At 41.9% G+C, this 20,521-nt stretch overlaps 1 protein-coding gene across 1 annotated transcript in view; it reads right to left on the bottom strand.

Moving 5' to 3' along the window:
- The window catches only part of LOC118422367 (hemicentin-2-like), a 43,118-nt gene that overhangs the window by 2,036 nt on the left and 20,561 nt on the right, over window positions 1–20,521 (bottom strand). The window contains exons 20-34 of the mRNA XM_035829887.1: window positions 20,319–20,466; window positions 19,792–19,907; window positions 18,996–19,250; window positions 18,364–18,678; window positions 17,916–18,041; window positions 17,498–17,680; window positions 17,142–17,242; window positions 10,826–10,951; window positions 10,479–10,605; window positions 8,780–8,895; window positions 7,935–8,178; window positions 6,910–7,221; window positions 4,716–4,841; window positions 4,172–4,336; window positions 3,035–3,138 (exon numbers count right to left, since the gene is read on the bottom strand). Coding sequence (XP_035685780.1) covers window positions 3,035–3,138; window positions 4,172–4,336; window positions 4,716–4,841; window positions 6,910–7,221; window positions 7,935–8,178; window positions 8,780–8,895; window positions 10,479–10,605; window positions 10,826–10,951; window positions 17,142–17,242; window positions 17,498–17,680; window positions 17,916–18,041; window positions 18,364–18,678; window positions 18,996–19,250; window positions 19,792–19,907; window positions 20,319–20,466 — 2,564 coding nt within the window. The remainder of the gene's footprint in view (window positions 1–3,034; window positions 3,139–4,171; window positions 4,337–4,715; window positions 4,842–6,909; window positions 7,222–7,934; window positions 8,179–8,779; window positions 8,896–10,478; window positions 10,606–10,825; window positions 10,952–17,141; window positions 17,243–17,497; window positions 17,681–17,915; window positions 18,042–18,363; window positions 18,679–18,995; window positions 19,251–19,791; window positions 19,908–20,318; window positions 20,467–20,521) is intronic.

Genomic DNA, 20,521 nt, shown 5'->3' on the forward strand with positions numbered 1-20,521 from the left:
CTTTAGCTCATTGAGCTAATCTTCAGTGGCTCATAAAAACACATACAGTATATACAAGTAGATAGACAGATACAATAACAAACACTAATAACGGATCAGACAAATACATACATGAAGCCTAAAGTCATGAGGTCAGACGGTTACATACACTAAAACCATTAAGGTAATGACCAATGGAAGCTTGTTTCGTAATGTAGTACTAGGAACAAAGCAACCAGTGTGGAACTTCCCCTTAAGTGGAATGGTTTAGCTAAGCCAGCTCAATCCTGCATTTTAAGAATTAAGAAGAAGCGAAACGTAAATCCTAGGCTGCGACACTCGTAACAAGATGTAAACATTTGGTCTTTGATAGGAACAATCTTTACTTTAGCTCGGATGGACAAAATGTACGTATACAATCAGTGTATACATGTGTATATATTAATGGCACAACCATTTTTTGATTGACATGTATGTGAATATTTTGTATGTCATCTTTGTTTTGTCATGAAGTCCAGGAAGATTTAGTGGTGTGTCCTAGGACACGTCACTAATGGATTTTCAGATAAAGTCTCAAAGTCTCTCAATTCAGGTAAAACTTTATGTAAAAAAAGGTTGACGATAGAAACGTACATTGCAATGAGAGCTTCAGATGCTATAATGCGCAGTTTGTGAAAATAACATCTTGGTTGACTCGGCACCTTTTATGGCTTCAGCTTATATCCCGATGCCATTAGTTTTGTAACCGCGCTGCGGCGTAAAAGTTTATAGATTGCCCAACGAATGGCACAAATAAAAAGGAATCATTTTACGCTGTGCGTATTTTGCTATCATTTCAGTCATTCATTTTGCACGTTATGAATTATGGGGTTACGTAAATCCAATTGAGAAACGAGGTCTTATCGCAGTCAAAAGGCCTGGCGAAAACCTTTAGTTACAAATTTGTTAGAAGGCCTCTCTATAAGCGCAAGAGACTCGGCAAGGATGAGTCCTCCCACTGTTGACGCATGTGGCACGGTTTCTTCGACAAGCAATACAAAAGTACCATGAAATCTCAAGTGGAATGGAGGTTGCAAATCATTTTCAAATCTGTTAAAATCTCTCTTTACAAGCGCAAGGTGCTCAAAGTTAGGTTGAGTCTTCCCACTGTTGACGTATGTAGCATGGTTTATTTCACTGGCAAATACGAATGTACACTGAATGTAGCACGCTTCCTTTGAGAGGCAATACAAATGTGCACTAAATTTTCCAATTTTGAGCAAGTGATCAGCAAGTGTCTTTGACATGACAGGCAAAACACTGAAAGTACAAGTAGCAGGGTTTCTTTGACTGGCAATACAAATGTACAAGGAATGTAGCACGGAGCACAGAATGTAGCACTCAATGTAGCAGTTTCTTTGACAGGCAACACAAATGTAGCACTGAATGTAGCACAGTTTCTCTGACAGGCAACACAAATTTAACACTGAATATAGCACGGTCTCTTTGACAGGCAATACGAATGTAGCACTGAATGTAGCACGGTCTCTTTGACAAGCAACACAAATGTAGCACTGAATGTAGCACGGTCTCTTTGACAGGCAACACAAATGTAGCACTGAATGTAGCACGAAGCACAGAATGTTGCACTAAATGTAGCACGGTTTCTTTGACTGGCAACACACATTTAGCACTGAATGTAGCACGGTCTCTTTGACAGACAATACAAATGTATACTGAATCGGCCTCCGCGGGTGGAAAGTACCCTGAAATCCCAGACGGGAGATTGCGGCATAACCGCGCACTTCATCTTCCAAACGGCTAGCTCTGTCTCTTTGTTGGCGTTTCTGGAGATAATGATCAGTTGTACTAAATGAAGTGCTGCGAAATTCACCCCACCCCAACAGGAATCAATAAACACTAAGGTTTCTGACCCGCCCTGCTCAGACGCCTCATTATAAGAGTGATAACTGGAGGAGTATCGGTTTTCCGACTGCGGTTAGTCAGTCTTTATGAGCGGCTTGTTCCGGCGGCACAGGCTTGTGAATAAACTATTTTTCAGGTGAAAGATTGCCGAATTGGCGCCTCCGTTTGTCATCAGTGCGTTTTTTGCTGCGCTGGTTCGCTCCCAAATCCCCCGCTAAGTCATCATGTTTTTCAGGCTCTGTTGAAATGGAGACGCGTTTAGATATGGGCGGCGCTGATGGGATAAATCAGTCTGCATGCAACTGTCAGGCGTAACTTTTGTTTGCAGCGTAACGCCAGTTCACCTTTATCCGTGAGATAACCTATATCCGTTGTTTTTTTTTAATATAAATTTTTAGATATATATAAACTTATGGAAAGTCGACCGACGGGGGGATCCAAATGCGAAATGTTTTCACAATATTTCAGTTTAAAACCGCCGTCTGTCGACTTCATACTCATACTGTGAATACCATGTCGACGGATATATGTTACCCCGCGAATAAAGGCGGACTTGTGTTATAAGAAAGTAGACGTCGAGCGGTCGAGTGGCTAGGTTTAAGCATGCCCGTGTTCTGACAAGACGTTTAGTACTCGGGGAATGCACTTAACACGGCATTCTCTACTCTAGTTGTAAAAATGTTTGCCTGACTTCAATTGAGGAGGTGGAAGGCAGTAGATGGACTCCACCTCCCAATACCGCGCAGGAGACACAGATAACCACCCACTGCTCCTAGCCTCCACCAGGCACTCTTATTGGGTACGGATCGTAGTATTTGGCAAAATGAGTCCTTGGCCAGGAGAGTCAGTTTACGCTGAAATTAACAATGCACCTTAAACTACGTCAGCCAATGAAAACCCTACGGTGACCAAAACTCCCCTGTCAAACTATTATCCCTATATAGCCAGCGTAGTACGTCCGATAGAGACTACACTCAAAAGGGGCTATGGGAATCTTTACCTGCCCCTTTTTGAAAGCATACCAAATTTTCCCTGACAAACTATTCTCTCTGTGGCCAGCGTAGTACGTCTGGTAGGGACTACACTGCCCACGGCCTCAAAAAGGGCTATGGGACTAGTATTACCTTTACCTTAAGAATAGCATACCTACCCGCTCAATGCTGCTGTTGGATGTGATGCCCAGGATAGCATCGCCAGGTTGATTACGTTGCTCCACCGCTGAATACGGCGGAAGGGACGTGGAATGAACTAACCCTGCATGTTCGCGTTGTGAAGAAAAGGTCAACACTGTATCATATAAGTCCAGAGCTATGTTGTGACTACAAATAACGTACATAAATCATGCAGTCGTATTGGCAATACGTCTGTACAAGAGGGAAATACACTGTCTCTGAAAACAGAAATGAATAGCGATGAGTGTTCGTCAAAAACCCATCGACGTTGTGCTCAGAAATTACTCTTCCCTCGAGCTATTATTTGGAGATGAATATCCAGGGCTTTGGTAAGTCGATCGATGTACGCATCTGGTACTGAGACGTTCTTTAAAAGTTGGTAATGATCTTTACGCGTGTTAACACTAACTAACAATCAACGGGGTAGAATTTGGAAACGTTTAGACGTTTCAGTCAGCATCCGTCTAAAACGTCTGACCGTTTCCAACTTCTATCCAGTTTCTCCGGTAACTGTTATCTTACGTATATAATTAGCAATGATTTCACGTCCATAGTTCTATAATCACTGTGATAAGGTATCAGTATAATACTCTTCCCTCGAGCTTTTGTTTAAAACGGGGCTTTAGTGTGATTAGGCGATCGATGTTCACTTCCAATTTTAAATCCTCAAGGGCTTAATAACCTAGGCTATGCTGTATCGACATACCTAAACACGTTATTAATACTTACGTGCCCGAGAGGTTTTTGATGATATATATTTGATATAAGAATAAACTATGTGTTTGTGAAAGGAAAGGTGTGACAAAAAACAGACGATTTTGATCATGAAAAGTCAAATCCTGCAACCATTGAAGTGGTACGTAGCCAGTCAACTCAACTCAGCTGCTTTAACCGTATGGTAAAAGGTGAAGCATAAAGGCGAAATATACCAAGTAAACTCAACTGACGAACACCTTTGACCCGTTTGCTGACGTCATTTCCCTTCACCTCACGTGGCATAGGCTTCGGGTTATTTCAACTTGAGAACTGATCGATAGCTTGCTGGTAAGCGCTTTACAGTGTGTACGGGAAAGTGTTTTACTATGTCGATTACGGCCTCTATACGATTACTTTACCTGTGTAGGACAGTCCAACCAACTCCCATTTGTTCTCCCCCCGTGGGGGAGGGCGCGGTTTGAGAGTCCCGTACATCTCCTGTAGCTCCTGTAGGTCCTCCACACCGGAGTCAATGGTGCCGGTCTGGTACACGTACTTCGGCACGGGAGGCATCGGGCGGGACGCTGAGACACCAAAGAGATTAGTACGTACGTTGATATTCAACATAAATAACCAAGACCCTAAGTGTAGATACCCACGATTATCTCCTGTTGCTTAAGGAATATAAAACACAAACACAGCTCATCAGTATCAGCCATCCCCCAATAGAGATTTGGGCCGATACCGACTAACGAGTACGTTGCTGACTGTGGGCCATTTTAACTTGAGATGGGTCAGACGATTGACCAAAATTCAAAAATTGTTGGGTAATGCGTTATGCGATAATTGTCTTTCTTTCTTTCTTTGCTTCTGGTAAACTGATTTTTTTTTTGCATCGGTCATAAAAAATGCAGCATCACGACCATACCAGCTAGTGTTACTATGCCGCTGCGAGTGACATACCATCTTGGTGAGACTTGCATATCCAGCCCTTTCTCTTGGCGACGAGGATCACAACCGCTGCTACCGTCAGCAGTAAGGTCGCTCCGGCGGCGATGGAAGTGATGACGATAATGTCAGGGAAAGAGTCTGTAGAAGAAAACATAAGACTGGTGAAGGAGTCATTACCAAGGCCAAGGCCGACTTGACAAGATTATTGAGCAGACTTGAACAGGATGGAGTTGTTGGATGGAATTGACCATGGTGTTAGGCAGAGTCCTGGGCCAAGTTTACCAAGAGTGTTTAGCCGAGTTGACCAGGGTGTTGGGCCGATTTGACCAGGGTGTTGGGACGAGTTGAAAAGAAGGTTGAACCGAGTTGACCAGGGTTTTGTGGACGAGTTGACTAGGGTGTTGGGATGAGTTGACTAGGGTGGGATGAGTTGACTAGGGTGTTGGGATGAGTTGACCAGGATGTTTGACCGAATTGACCAGAGTGCTGGGCTGAGCTGACCATGGCGTTAGGCAGAGTCTTGGGCTAGATGTACCAAGGGAGTTGACAGGGATGTTGGACCGAGTTGACCAGGGTGTTAGGAAAAGTTGACCAGGGTGTTGGGACGAGTTGATCAGGATACTGGGCTCATTTGACCGAGCTATGTCCAGTATCAGGGTGAAGTGCACGAAGTTAGGGTGTACGAAGTTGTACGAAGTTGTCAGTCAAGTCAAAGTTCCTTCCCGCGCCTGATGGCGCATAGGGCGGCGCCCATCTCCGTTTCAGTAGCCCTTGGGCCACACAACGCAATCACTACAGCAGGGGGCTAGTCCACTGGTAGTGGTGTGTGTTCAACTTCCATACTCTTTCCCGAATGCTGAGTGCTAAGCAGAGAAAGAAGCATGTACCATTTTTAAAGTCTTTGGTATGACTCGGCCGGGGATCGAACTCACGACCTACCGAATGCAAGGCGAACACTCTACCCACTAGGCCATTGCACCGGTACGAAGTTGTACTAAGTTACAACCGTTTCCCACTGGCTTGGAGGCTATATCGGGAGTCACAGATGACGTCAAAACATTTATTGGATGACGTAATCTAACTAAGTTGTCCTAAGTTGTGCAAAGTTACGTGACGTCATCTAACTTCGGACAGTGGGCAGGGTAGGTCAAGAAGTGTACGAAGTTGTCCTAAGTTGTGCAAAGTTACGTGACGTCATCTAACTTTGGACAGTGGGCAGGGTAGGTCAAGAAGTGTGCGAAGTTGTCCTAAGTTGTGCAAAGTTACGTGACGTCATCTAAATTTGGACAGTGGGCAGGGTAGGTCAAGAAGTGTGCGAAGTTGTCCTAAGTTGTGCAAAGTTACGTGACGTCATCTAACTTTGGACAGTGGGCAGGGTAGGTCAAGAAGTGTGCGAAGTTGTCCTAAGTTGTGCAAAGTTACGTGACGTCATCTAACTTTGGACAGTGGGCAGGGTAGGTCAACAAGTGTGCGAAGTTGTCCTAAGTTGTGCAAAGTTACGTGACGTCATAACTTTGGACAACTTCGGACAACTTCGTACACCCCCCGGCTGACTGTCCAAAGTTAGGATGACGTCATGGTTAGCGTGATGTCATAACTTCGGACAACTTCGGACAACTTCGTACACCACCCGGCTGACTGTCCAAAGTTTAGATGACGTCATAACTGCGGACAAGTTCGTACAACTTTGGACAACTTTGTACAAATTCAGACATCTAACTTAACTTAGGACAACTTCGTGCATTTCACCCTGATACTGGACATGGGTGATTTGACCAGGATGTATGGCTAAGTTCACCAGAATATTTGCCAGAGTTGACTAGGGTATTGGCCCAAGTTGGCTAGGCGAATTTGGTAAAAAAACGTACCATCCTGATCCCTACAGCTGCATTGGTCAGCTTTTACATTGCTTTGAGTTTACTCTAAACTGTCATGAGACTATATGCCATTTTAGATCACTATTTCTACATCTTACTAGATGATTCTTATATTATTGTGTCACAAGCAAAAGAATGTAACGACAATAACTTTGCAATGTTCAAGAAATGATATGTCTATCTACCTATCAAGCTAAGAGCTTAGTACTATGCTTTCCCCCGATAGTGGTTGGTCTTACTTTAAATGCCTATGTTTCATGTCTAAGAAGATTACTTGCAGATTTATGTCTGCTAGCTAATAGACTCGATAAAGTATCAAAGTATTTTACCTGATATCTGCAGATGGATGTTTCTCTTGACGGACCCAAACATGTTAGTCGCCCTGCAGACGTAATTTCCGCCGTCCTTCACAGCTACATCCGGTATGGTCAGGGATGACGCAATCTGCTGGTTTCTTCTCATTGTAACGATGCGACTGGAGCCAGCAGTCAACCTTTCCTCCTGACCGTGACTATTTCTCCACGTCCATGTGACGTCATGTGGGAGGGGGTCAGCCTGGATGGTGCAGCCTAGCCGAACGATTTCTCCAGCCAGCACGGACACAGAGGCGGTGTCTCCCTCTCCTTCTAGCGTCGGCTTTCCTGGATATTTGTTTGTTTGTTTATTAAAATTCACCACACAAGTGGTAGGGGCGAGGAAACAGGTGGTGACACCTTTGCTGGCCCTCGCCCCGACATAAAAATACAATAGATACAGCAGACTAAGATTGATTTTAAAAAAAACGACATAATCGATCAGACTACCGAGCCCTTAAATCCTGACAGGAGGCACACTTACATGCAGTAGACCAGGTACACAGGTTATCTGACACAAAGTGACTTCAAATTCTATCATCAGTAGATTTCACAAGTAGCTGTTTGATATGATATGGTATCAATAAAACAGGATAGTATCCTACAAACCACATGAGCAATGTGATAAACCATGTAAGTTGGCATTTACTAAAAGCATACCAAACTGAAATATGTATTCACTCCTTTTACATAGCCATTCATAATGTTCTTGTCACATTTCCTAATAAAATAGATTAAATTAAATGAAGTTATCATAGTGGTAAATAACTTTTGGACTATAAATCTTACTCAGTGTCGTTGACAAAAGGTAGTGGATGCTGTAGACCTGAAACAGCTGATCGTTTCAGAAATCGATTAAATTGCTTTTCGATGAGTGATCATTAACCTACGTATCTTATTCCCTGGCTGTCTATCTGTAATCGTTCACATCTATATGTACTGTACACTTTAAAACTAAGGGTGGTAGGATAGGAATTTCGGAGAAGGTGAAACGAACTGACCTACTACGTCAATGAAAACGTCTTTTGCCCTCTGCGTGAACCCATTGCTTGTGGCGACACACTGATACGTCCCCTCCACGTCGTAGCGCACCCGGTGGAACCGCAGCGGGTTTTCCCAGTACAACTTTGTATCCTTCCGCCGCCACCTGACTTGAGGTTTCGGATTTCCATCCACGACACACTCCAAGGAAAAGTCTTCATCACCTTGGAGAATGGAAATCCTTTCGTCCATGGAGGGGTCAATCTGTGGTGGGTCTTTGAAGAAAACCATCATTAATCTATGTGAAAGGTAAAAGCAATTTTGCTTGCAATGAAAGAATTGTCACCGTGGTTTTATTTGTGGTTTACGCTGTAAGCACTTCACTGCGATTTTAAACCGTCAGTGTTTTCATTACTTTATTTCCAGTATGTGACAGTGCTACCGTGAATTTTACCGTCAATTTTAATTACCACGTAAGGTATATAGGGGTAATGCTTGAGGCGTATGACTGTAAGTAGCAATACTTTATTTACATGGCTCACAACAAGTATATAAAAATTCATACAATGTCCAATATGAAAAGCGGCCCTGGTGGACGAATAGAGTAATTTCAAGTATAGATAAAAGCACAAAAAGAACTAAAGGCAACCGTGGGACGCATCATGAATGACAAGACACGACATAAGACACAATTGCAAGACACGATTGCCACCGTGTGCTATCTGGAAGGTCCAGACACAAACTATTACCATAACCTTTCACAGTACAGTGCTTGGGCTGAGTGATGTGACCGTCGTTTGGTGGGGATATTTTCTAGATTCACGATTGCAGTTGAACCATTTGCGTTGCTATACAGCATACTTACACATAACCTCCAAAGTGACGGTCCCAGTGCCAATGGGAGGAAGGCCATTTTCCGCAGAGCACTTGTAAGTCCCTGCGTCTTGGCGGGAAACGCTTGGGATGTGGAAAGTCTGCTCCCTGTGGGAAACAGTAACTGGTCAATAGGCTGTTCAACCTTGAACCAAATGATGATGGCATGGCTTGATGGTATTCCTGAAGCCTTATGTCACAAGGTATCGTTCTACAAATGGCAAATACCCGCATCTATATACGATAAGTGGCAAAACAGGTAAGAAGGGTGATCTTTGATTACTCGCAGAAAAGGTTGGCAGTGCCATCAAACCAGACCATCAACTAAATGCCCTCCTGACGGTCGTTTTGGCAAGACACATTCTTCTTCTGTCGATGAAAGTAAGACATCTAGGTCATTTGAGGTAACAGTTGTTGCTCAAGCAATCGGACATGCCTTTCTCTGTAACAAAATGTGTATCTTTCTTTGCTTGTGTGCTTGTTTGTTTGAACCTTTATTTATCCACGAGAAGCTCAAATCGACCTGAAGGTCACTTTTCATTGAGGTCATGAGGGAGATTAGGGTCAGATGAAATATAACAGACATACAGTTTATATTGAGTCTTGATAAATATTGCAACAATAAAACTACATGATTACTTTATTTTTACCTGATGTTGCCCCTGAGAAAACCGTTATGTCCAAGCTTCGTCCATTTAATGATTGCAGAAGGGTTTCTGTCGACAAGGCAGGTTAAGTTTGCGGGTTGGCCTTCTATGACGTGTACAGTTGATCTGGGTACAGATACACTTGGAGGGTCTGTAATGAAGGCAGAAAATATAGAAATCAACAGGTCCCTGTTTTAACTTTGCTTATCTCTTGATACTTACGTAAACGTAAGATATGTTAATAGATAGATCATCATCGTCATCCTCTTGCGTGGTGGAGCAAGTAAATTTGAGCTGTTGCTGAGCTTCATACCAGAAAGTGGTTCGTATCCCTCTAGACTTGTTTCTGTTTCTATTAGCTTCTTTTGTGTTGTGATAGGTCGTTTAATCTTTCATTTTGTGTCAGCGGTCCAGAGCTAAATAGATAGATATATGCTTATGCTTAACGTTTATCACACATACATACGCTTATTACACCGGTAAATAAAAGCCTGCAATACACTTACAGTGTACGTTCAGAACACTCCAAGACTCTTGTACAGAACTAATTTCCGGGAATGGCTGACTGGCTCTACAGGTCAAGTTCAGGCCGTTGTCCCACTTTGTTAGTTGATGAAGAGAAAGCTTAGCTTCCACTCTCCCAACCCTCTCCTGCTGCCTCACATGCTGCCCACTGAAGGCCTGAGTACCGTTGTACCAGGTCAGCTCTGGCGAAGGGTGGCCACCAGAAGATACACATCGTAACACAAGCTCTTCTCCTACTCTGCTTGGCAGCTCCAAACCGGTCATCATTGGAGGACGGGGGACTGGAACTAGTGATACATTTCATAATGCAGAGAATCTAGAAGTTTCAAATCTGCCACAAAATAAGAGTGGGTCATTTCTGAGTCACAGCTTATACGGATTGTTTATGTTGAGAAACTTCATCTTTGAGTATAAATACAATCGAAGACAATATAGGACGCCATGACAATACATACAACTAATAATCTCTAGAATATGGATTATGCATACAACTGACATCTCTCGAATATAATGTCTTACCAACTACGGTCAGTTTGGCTTCTGTTGGGTCCAAACCCAAAACAGTGCATCTGTACACCCCTTCATCCTGCCGTTGGACATTTAGTATCTGTAGATGATACTGCCCACGCAATGTGTCGCCAACCAACTGGACAAGACAAGACAAGAAAAGAAAATAAGTAGGTCAATGGATTAAGACAAAAGGGAGGTCTGAAATATGACAAATATGTTTTAGAATTGGCTATTATTGCTTTGTTGGCATGTTGTCGTAATTCAAAAACGAAGAATACATTATACATATGGGAGTTCTACCTGATGGCGAGGGTATTTCGGATCTACTCTCTTGCCGGACGTTATGGGCCTCAAACCTGGTGGCCCATCCCACCTAACAACGTCCTCTGGCGACAGGTCGCGGAAGCTACAGTGTAGTGTAGCTGTGTCGCCCAGTAGGACAGCGGTTGGCAGCGGAACTGCATCGTAGCTGAGACCACGGACTGCAACAAAATGCTTTGAAACTTACGGGTTTCTTTAACAAGAACGCATATATCTGGCAGTTAGCATTCAGATGACACGTCAAATATGTGCTTACGAATGGATATGGTCACTAATGTTCTGATACTATTTGCTTCATGAATATATTAATCATTACATTTATACAACATGGAGAGCTGGAAAGCTGGAGAAGACATGAACAAAAGTAGTAAAAATCCTTATTGCTCCACTTTGTCTGGTGCATGTGTCAGCAAGAGAATACGTTCATACATACATAAGTCAGTTGATTATATTTCGATTACGTAAACATATGAGATATGATATGATTTATTTCCCACGTATGGACCAACAGGTTTATTTTTTGTATGGATTCATAAACACATTTACCCTTCACGGGGCGCAAACTGCAATGATGAATCACCACGTATTTTTCTATAATCCTTCAGTCGGCTGCACAACGATTTGTATGTATCTAGGTCAAGGCTAACGTGCTTACGTGCGGGCAACGACAACTTCACTGAGCTGTAACTGGCAACCAAGAGTCCAATGCGAAAACATATAAGTTATGTTGTCTTCGAAGGCAAAACATCATTCATACCAGCTTTGATGAATCTGATACATGTAAAAGCTGTCCGTGGTTAAGATAGACCTTTGTAGTGATTGTACAATTTACCCTGAAGTCTTGAGATATAATACATGACAAGCTTTATTGACAAGACATATATGAGTTGACATATATGAATACTTGTCAATATGTTTGAATTGTACCTTCACTGAAGGGAAATATATTATTCTTGCCGGGGTTTTCTTCGTCTTCGTCAAATAAGGTCAATGACCTGTACCAGACGGCTGTCACCATGGTTACTTCGTTACTGGTATAAGAGGCGCCATGTGGTGATGGATTACACAATGTAGCAAGAGGCAGGAGGGGCTGGTCACAGTTGCTAGGCTAGACCATATGAAGCACTATCATTCATTTGCTTGCAATGTTACATTTCTAGTTCAATAAATTTGCTATCAGAAGCGTGTGCCTACAAGATTCCATTTTGGATAGCAACTTTATTTATAGATATGATGACTACTTTCGAATACCGAAAAACTGCCAGATGTCAAACATTTCATATAGATGATTGATAGTGCTTTTCTATCTAAGCTGCAATCGCCCCAGGAGAGTATGTCACGGTCCCTGTAGTGGACCAAACACCAAGAGGTTCGGTAGCTAAAGATGGTAGAGATTATGCAGGCAGGCATATGGCTGAGGGTCTTTACTGTATCCGTAGATGTTGGGCCTTTTAGATGAGCATTGTGTTTTCAGTATGTTTGGTAGAACGTTTGCTAATATGAACTGCGGCTTTGGATAGTTTATAAGACTCTGTATTTGCTAATTTCTTATTATATTTTTTGTTCGTGTATGCCTTGTCCTATGGAGGAAACGGCTAAGGCCGACAGTATGAGTTTGCTTTGGTCTGGAGACCGCATATATATAAACGTTAACGTTTTATCATTACTGGCGTTAAACTGCCAGGCGCTTATTTATTCGTATTTGTTCATTTGAAGTTTTTAGCGACCGCTGTAGTTTTGATATCCCCTAAATACGGTACAATTATCAATTACAAGCCAGTGCCACCATTCCCCTTCCTAATTTTGCAGACTCGGCAAGATTTCTATCTTCACCAGCTAAAATATTGCATCACAACTACATGATTATAACAGGAGTCTGTAAGGATCTGATTATGTTTGCCACAACATATTTCCCCCGGACTCAGATTAGTGGATAAGGATTGTAGCTCCGCTAACGTGTACAACCAACCAGCCTCATCTGGGAAATAAAGTCAGAGAAAAATCCCGGCACCGAGGTCACCGATGTGGATACTATTGATTCGATCATAAAACATGATCACTTCTTCTCATACATTTTGACATATGATTTTTTTTCACGTAAAGTCTCATTAAATCGCCTCGGTGCTAACATGAATTGAAGACGTTTGAAGAATCAAACTATATCTGATTGTTAACATGAATGATGTATGCCTTTCTTTGCTCTTCTGTTCAAGTTATATGTACTGCAAGAGTTGTTATACGGACTTGTAAAGCAGACCTCCGCTCCTCAGGCTGAAAACTAAAGCATCTCTCCTAAGACTCCCTCAAAGACGTGAACGTCTTCAGACTCTGTAGGAATACTAATTGTGTCATTGACAAAACGACCTGACTCCACTTACAGTCGAGACGCCTACCAGCAGAGCGGAAGTTTCTGATAGAAGTCTCTGTAGATGGAGAAACCCTTTGATGTAAATGTCACGGTAAATGATAACCATCTCCTAGTTCGGGCATGCATCACGGGAGCGATACCTTTTACATGTTAAAACAGGCATATCCATACCAAAAAAAACATGCTCTGATTCACACCGTTTTATCAACACTAAAAACTTTCCCTCATTTTCATTCATGATAAATATACTATATGCGCCAGCTGTTACACAAACAAAACATGCCATGTAACATTGAGTTATCATCTATTTAGCTTATCAATTGTTTATCAACTTATGTATTTAGCTAATTGAATCAATAAAGTATCCTATGTATCCAAAGCTCTTATCATATAATTAATCAAGTCGTTCATGGAATGAAACATGAAACTCAATGCCAATCAGCGTAGTTTGTCTTATCCAATGGTAAGTGCTAATTCCATTTAGATAATACATTTAGATAGGCTGTAGCCAATGTATTATGGTCACGATCAATTCCGGTTACTTGTTCTGCGTAGCAAGTAAGTAAGTGGTGTCATGTGGCAATTGATCCGCTAGCCATCTCTGTTCACACAGTCACTTAAGCTGGGAGAACGGGGACTTCAGTGGGCAATGTGTCACAAGGGAAACAGATGTACGCCTGTCATGGCCCATTGGTTATTTTAAGACCTGATCACTTTAGGTTAATATATAACCCCAGTAATAACGTCATATTTGTAGTATTTTAGCAAATTACCACACATAACATAACAATTATACCAAATTCATTTGATTACATCAATAGTTTAATTATATTGAAAAAAATGTCCATGAGCCGAATCGAGGTGCGTTATGCCTCATATCATTGCACAGCATCTGCTTGTAATATCAACAATCTTATAACGCAAATAATATTGTCTGTCTCTTATATCTAACAGAGTCTAAATGGCGATCGTCTAAAATGGTTGAGAGACTTGTTCGTAAAGCACTCCTGCATTCCATGATGAGATTTTGTGATACTGCTGAGCAATTTCTTGTCATTGAGTTGAAGATCTTAACATTGTCACTCGTGCAGATAGCGTATCGGATCAATGCAGCGGAAACACGCCGGCTGTACTTAACGTAGGCTTTAAAAGGTAATTCCTACTTCTACAATTTGTCTTAACCTCATTTGCGTATCAATTTGTAGTTTGGGGTTTAGAACTTGCTGAACCACAGATCTTGTGACACTGAAGGAAAGATAGTGGATGCTCCATGCCTGCGTTTACAAAATCTATCCGGTTGCTTGAGTAACTGTTACATGGCGTACATTATTACCTGGATGTCTAACCGTGATCGACGAAATTCGCAATTTTGCTGTTTAAGTCTAATCGAAAGACGATGGTACGTACCTTGTGAAAACATGGTGAACATCAGGAATGTAGAAAGAAAGCAGGCGTTTGCGTTGGTAAACATGTTGGTCACACCAAGTGTAGCAGCTCTGTAGAAAGGGCTGTGAGTCGCGGCCAGCTTCAGTCTAGTCGCGTCATCATCGAGATACCACAGGAGCAGAATAGTCTTGGGGTTTCGACAAGACGTACAGGAAAGGCATGCAAGCGTCTCATCTGCCTGTTCACAGCCCGATTCAGTGTGTATCAGTCCACACACACCCACAGACCCAGGCCCTAAATGAAAGCCTTCTGCGGCCCTCGGGGAAAGCTGAACACATTAGTTCGGCTGGAAGATCCAAGTAATGTGTTCCAATTACATTATGTCATCCATAATGCATAGCCTAAGTCAGTTAGTAAAGATTTGGTGCACAACTTCCAGGAACAATCACGTCATTAACTTGCAGGAGGCGGAAAATTTGTCTGATCTAAGGATCAAAATGCCTAGTCTAATAAGGAAGTAGTGCTTGTCAAGATGATGCCATTGATAAGTTATCAACAAATATGTAGAATACTAGTACCATACATGCCAAAAGCTATCGGACCTTCATAGCGTGCATTTCAAAGCTATATTTACTTGGAAACATTCATCTTTTTCAAGTTAACGAATGATTGAATAATCCACAATGCATTTAAGGCTTGTCCGCCCTAAAATGGGGTCATAGAGATAATGTCATTTAGCGGATGTTTTAGTTTAAATAAGTTTTCTGGGGAAGAGAGATGTGCTGCGAGGACACCTGCGGACACTGTTATCACTGCAGGCTTGAAATAGAAAATGTGACTTGCTGACTTACTACATGTCATGTGGCTGATGGTCTGTACGGAATAACATTAAGGTGTGTATTAGTGATGATAATGCTAGTGAGGGGCTTGGCAAATAGAATTTATGGACCAAATGACCACTTGCTATGATTCTATCTTTAAATGCAAACCTTATGTGTAAAATCAAGAACCCAAGTGAATGAACGTTACTGTATACAATGTATGTTATAAAAGTACCTAGTATCTAATCTACATCCAAGGTATATGTAAATGTGATTGATACTTTGCCACTGGTGTTAATCAACCCATATACACGTGCGGTGATTATTTACAATTCGTCGTTATCTGTTCTATAAAGCATAGGTATGAACTTTGGAGCAGATGAGTATTCTTTATTACTTACGTAACATCACATTCGACAGTACGAAGTAAGGTGTAGAGTATGTCATCCTGTACGAGGCGGTATATTCCTAACGGTGTAACGTTGTATAACACTGTGTGTCTCTTCTTCTTCTTCTACCAGTAGACATAATATACACAACATGTGCTCTATCTTCATGCTTCTACACAAAAGATACTTTTAAAAATGAGGACATTCAAAAAAATGCCAGCGGGGCACGAAACCTGTTTTTTTTTATTTCCTCACACATAACGCTTAATATCAATCTCTAGTAGATTGCAAATGTCGGAGGTTCGTACATTTGTCCAGACGTTTCATGATTCAAGACTCATGACTAGGACATAGGAGATAATAACTCACACATACCTCCAAATCGATGAAGCCACATGACATTTCTTAGTAAGCTAACATTACATACTTTATTATACATTAGACACGAGTTTTTAAATTGCTGTCTTGTCTTAGTAGCGAAAACTTGCCGAAAGTAGTCATTACAGCGCTGACACCTAGGGAGATGCCCTGGTACGAACACAATCTACAACGTTTGGGTGCATTACCATGGCTCTGCCTTTCTGTACCTTTACATATCATTCAGACACTTATATTATACAGACCTGTACAGCTAATATGTCTAAATCATACACAATTTACCACGTTTAATAACTTCCTGTACCTTGTAATACTTAGCATTTCTTGCACTTCACATCAAGTTTCATACTGCTACGATAAAGATAGTATATATATATATATATATATATATATATATATATATATATATATATATATAGCTTTTTTTCCAAATGGATCAACTATCTATTTCTAATTCATTATCACTTACAGATATAAGAAAAATCTGACGCTATTGTTACATTCTGCACATTTTAAGATATTTGTTAGATAACAATGTGCCACGCCTAGTTGAAGTAAACGTCCAAATAACGTTTTCTAGTATCCTAACATCAAAACCTTCGAAGTGAAGTGAATGCGATGGAAAAAGACACCGCCTGTCTTCCAGTTATCTCTCTAGATTTCATCTTATGACCGACGAAGAACATCAGTATTCAGCTATCGTCATTTTACAGCTGCAGAGCATCTCCGTTACCACCCTTCATTCGTAAACTTCAGATGCCACTGAACCAACAGCAACAGACTGGAGGAAAGAAAATAGAAACATTCATTATAGTTAGGTTTATGCAACATTCAGTATCTTCAGAACAACAACTAGTCTACTTAAATGAAATTACTAGATTGCAACATTACCACTCAAGAATTAACTTACAAAATCTTCTTATCAACGTGTTAAACACAGTTTTACTAAAACAGAGTTTTACACTGCAGCATGATTCCATCCACACCTGTGCCTGAGAAAATGGCTTACCTGAACGGTGATTGGTGCAACATTCCAATGAGCATGATCGTACCGACGGGACCATTCTTCTGTGGGGTACGGAGGCAGGGACGTCGAGTGGACCAGTGGTCCTGAGAAAAAGAGAACCAAAAAATGATAATTTTTAAAGATGCACTAAAAAGATAGGGTTGAATGAAAGTAGACTAAAATAATACTGCATTTGAATAATGAATAAACACCTGAGTGAAGTGAGAAAAGTTGTTTCAAATGCCTTTCCTAGGGTGCAAGGTCGGTACAATAATAAATTCATGGCTCCAGTGCTGCTAGTCTTAAGTTTATGGGACGTAAATGTAAAAAAAAATACCTCAGTTGATACGGTTATCTACCTGCGTTAGGGAGTCCAGCCGATGTCCACTCCGTGTCCCCCCTTGGCGGAGGTCGCGGTTTGAGAGTCCCGTACATCTCCTGTAGCTCCTGTAGGTCCTCCACACCGGAGTCAATGGTGCCGGTCTGGTACACGTACTTCGGCACGGGCGGCATCGGGCGGGAGACTGGGACTCGGAAAGGCTCTAAGAACATAAAATGCTAGTGTACTTTGCAAAAATCATCAATGCCATTTGTTATAGGTAATGGTGGTCACGTCTACAGTTAATTCAAAGTATCTAAAGCAGATATAGACGTGTGTCATTCACCAAATCCAGACAAAAAAAGTTTTCTTAAGGTTGCACGAATCATTAATATAAATAAAGACAAATATCCATGATCAAATGCAGACAATCATCTTAAGTATCAAAACGACCATACCATCTATGTGAGACTTGCAGATCCAGCCCCTTCTCTTTGCATAGATCACCATGACAACTGCAGTTGTGATCAATAATATGGCACCAGCAGTGACAGATGTTATGATGATCATCTTAGGCAAGGAACCTATTAGGAAGATAAAGATTTAATTTAGAATAATATTCACAAGATAGTTATTAAAAGCAACTTTCGTTGCCGTTAATGAAGAATATGATTATTGTCTTTAGAAATAAAGACAGATTCAGTCTATGCCATCCATGCATTTCTCTAAGATTCCACACTTTTGAAATAGACATGTGTAGCCTTTTAAGATTGATGGATCTTAGCCTGTAATGTCTTATCTCTTGCTTCACGTTTTGTACAAAACATACTTACCTGGCTTACTCTAAGACCCTTGCGAGTTACATGATATGCCTGTAGTTTTTAGATAAAAATGCAGAAACTAGACCTGTAATGTCGAGACGAATATTCCGTCTGACAGACCCAAAGACGTTGGCCGCCATGCAGATGTAGTTCCCGCTGTTCTTCACAGTGACGTCAGGTATGTTCAGTGCTGACGTCATTCCCTGACCCTCCTCATTGGTAACTATGTTACTGCTCACACCCGCTGATAATTCCTTCTCTGCTCCATTGTCATCTCTCCATATCCAGCTGATTTTAGACGGCAATGGGTCAGCAGAAACCGTGCAGCTCATGCGAACTAGTTCTCCCACCACGGCAGATATTGTTGATGTGCCTATCTTCCTTTGCAGTATGGGTTTTCCTGGAAGATAAAAGATTGAATCTACTGATTTGAACGATTATGGTAGTTTTATCAGTCACATATCGTATTTCTGAAAGTGAACATTGTGCAACAAAATATGATGATAAGGCAATTTCAAGGCCTCGTGTTAGCTTTGTTGGCCCGGAACGAACCCTAGGCCGTTCGTTACCCTGACGAGGCCACTGGATTGGTGCCTGACATTTTGGGGAAATACGCCCCATGCGGCCTTAAACCGGTCATCTTTGCCTACTCTTTTCCGTGTGTTTCTTCGGTATCGTATACATAACACTGCTTTGATGCAATGAGGATAAACTGACCAACTACATCGATTAAGGTGTCTCTGGCCTCCAGAGGGAATCCATCGCTTGAGGCGACACACTGATACGTCCCCTCCACGTCATAGCTCACCCGGTGGAACCGGAGCGGGTTTTCCCAGTACAAGTTTGTATCCTTCCGCCGCCACCGTACCCGCGGTTCCGGATTGCCGTCCGCCAGACATTTCAAAGAGAAGCCATCGTTGCCTTGCTGAACGGTAACCTTCTTTTCCATAGATTGGTCAATCAACGGAGGGTCTGTACATCAGAAAATGTTGAGATTATGAGGAAAAATCATAGTTACTAGTCATTTCAATAACATTTGTCACTTTGAAAACATATGACCTAGTACATCCATCTATTCTATCATCAAACGAAGACCATTATGACCTTGTTTCAGTGTATACATAATGTAGTTAGTATTTAACAATGACCAAGTTTTTAGAGCAATGCCTTTTTTTTATTTACTTAGAGTTCACCGCAAAACAAGGCTGTTGGAGCCACTTAGACGTTTTGGGTTACAATACTGTATAGTGAAGAAAGATGTGTGTTAACCCTTGACTTAAACAGTTGTAGATTGTACCCCATGGAAAAGCTGGTCCGTGGAAGCTCATTCCATAGCGAAGTTGTTCTTGGAAAAAAGCTCTGAGCGTGGAACTTCCTCCTAGTAGGAGGATTGTGGAGGAAAAAAGGATGATTTTCTTCCGTTGTCACGATTTTTCTTATTACCCTGCTTTTGAGATTTTGTGAGTACATTCTACGTAATTACGATCCTCACTATAATAGCATCAACACTCACAAAGAACTTCCAATGTGACGGTCCCCACACCGATGGGTAAGATTCCATTCTCCGCCGAACACTGATAAATCCCGGCATCATGGCGGGTTGTATTGGTGATGCGGAGCGTCTGCTTCCTTGGGGCAGAAAAACACACAAGGAGTTTTCCAACTTGCAAAATATGATACCATCCCTTATTTTATTATCTTGTTACTAAGATTGATGTTTCATAGCCCCGCAATATACATTGTGGAATTGGCACAACGTTCTCTGGAGTGTGTGTAGAAAGTGATATGGCATCAATACGTACACTGGGTCAGCATGCAATCGTTGGGCTTTCATTAAGATAAAAGCTGCAAGGATTCTTCTCTGGCGGCCCGACGACAAGCGGTCGACCATCACTGACCCTTAAGAGGTTAATCAAGGAGGATTTTGGTCTCCAAGACGGGACCTCTTGTCTGTCATGTGCGACAAAGTCATGTGGAGGGACTTCATAGTGTCATTAGATGGATGACTGAACTGAACTGAATTGGTGTTACGTTATGTACCTGACGTCTTGCAGAAGTGGCATCTGATGGCCCAGTTTGACCCAGCTGATGCTGGCCGCAGGACTGCCGTCCACCAGGCAGCTTAGGGTTGCCGGCTCTCCCTCCACAGCAGTCATGGATGGAACAGGGACTGATACGGCTGGAGCGTCTGCAATAACACAAATCATTGTTACATTCTCTCAGAGTCAAGTTTGACCCAGCTG

Source organism: Branchiostoma floridae, chromosome 9 (genome assembly GCF_000003815.2).
Source record: "Branchiostoma floridae strain S238N-H82 chromosome 9, Bfl_VNyyK, whole genome shotgun sequence".
In the NCBI taxonomy this organism is placed as follows: domain Eukaryota; kingdom Metazoa; phylum Chordata; class Leptocardii; order Amphioxiformes; family Branchiostomatidae; genus Branchiostoma; species Branchiostoma floridae.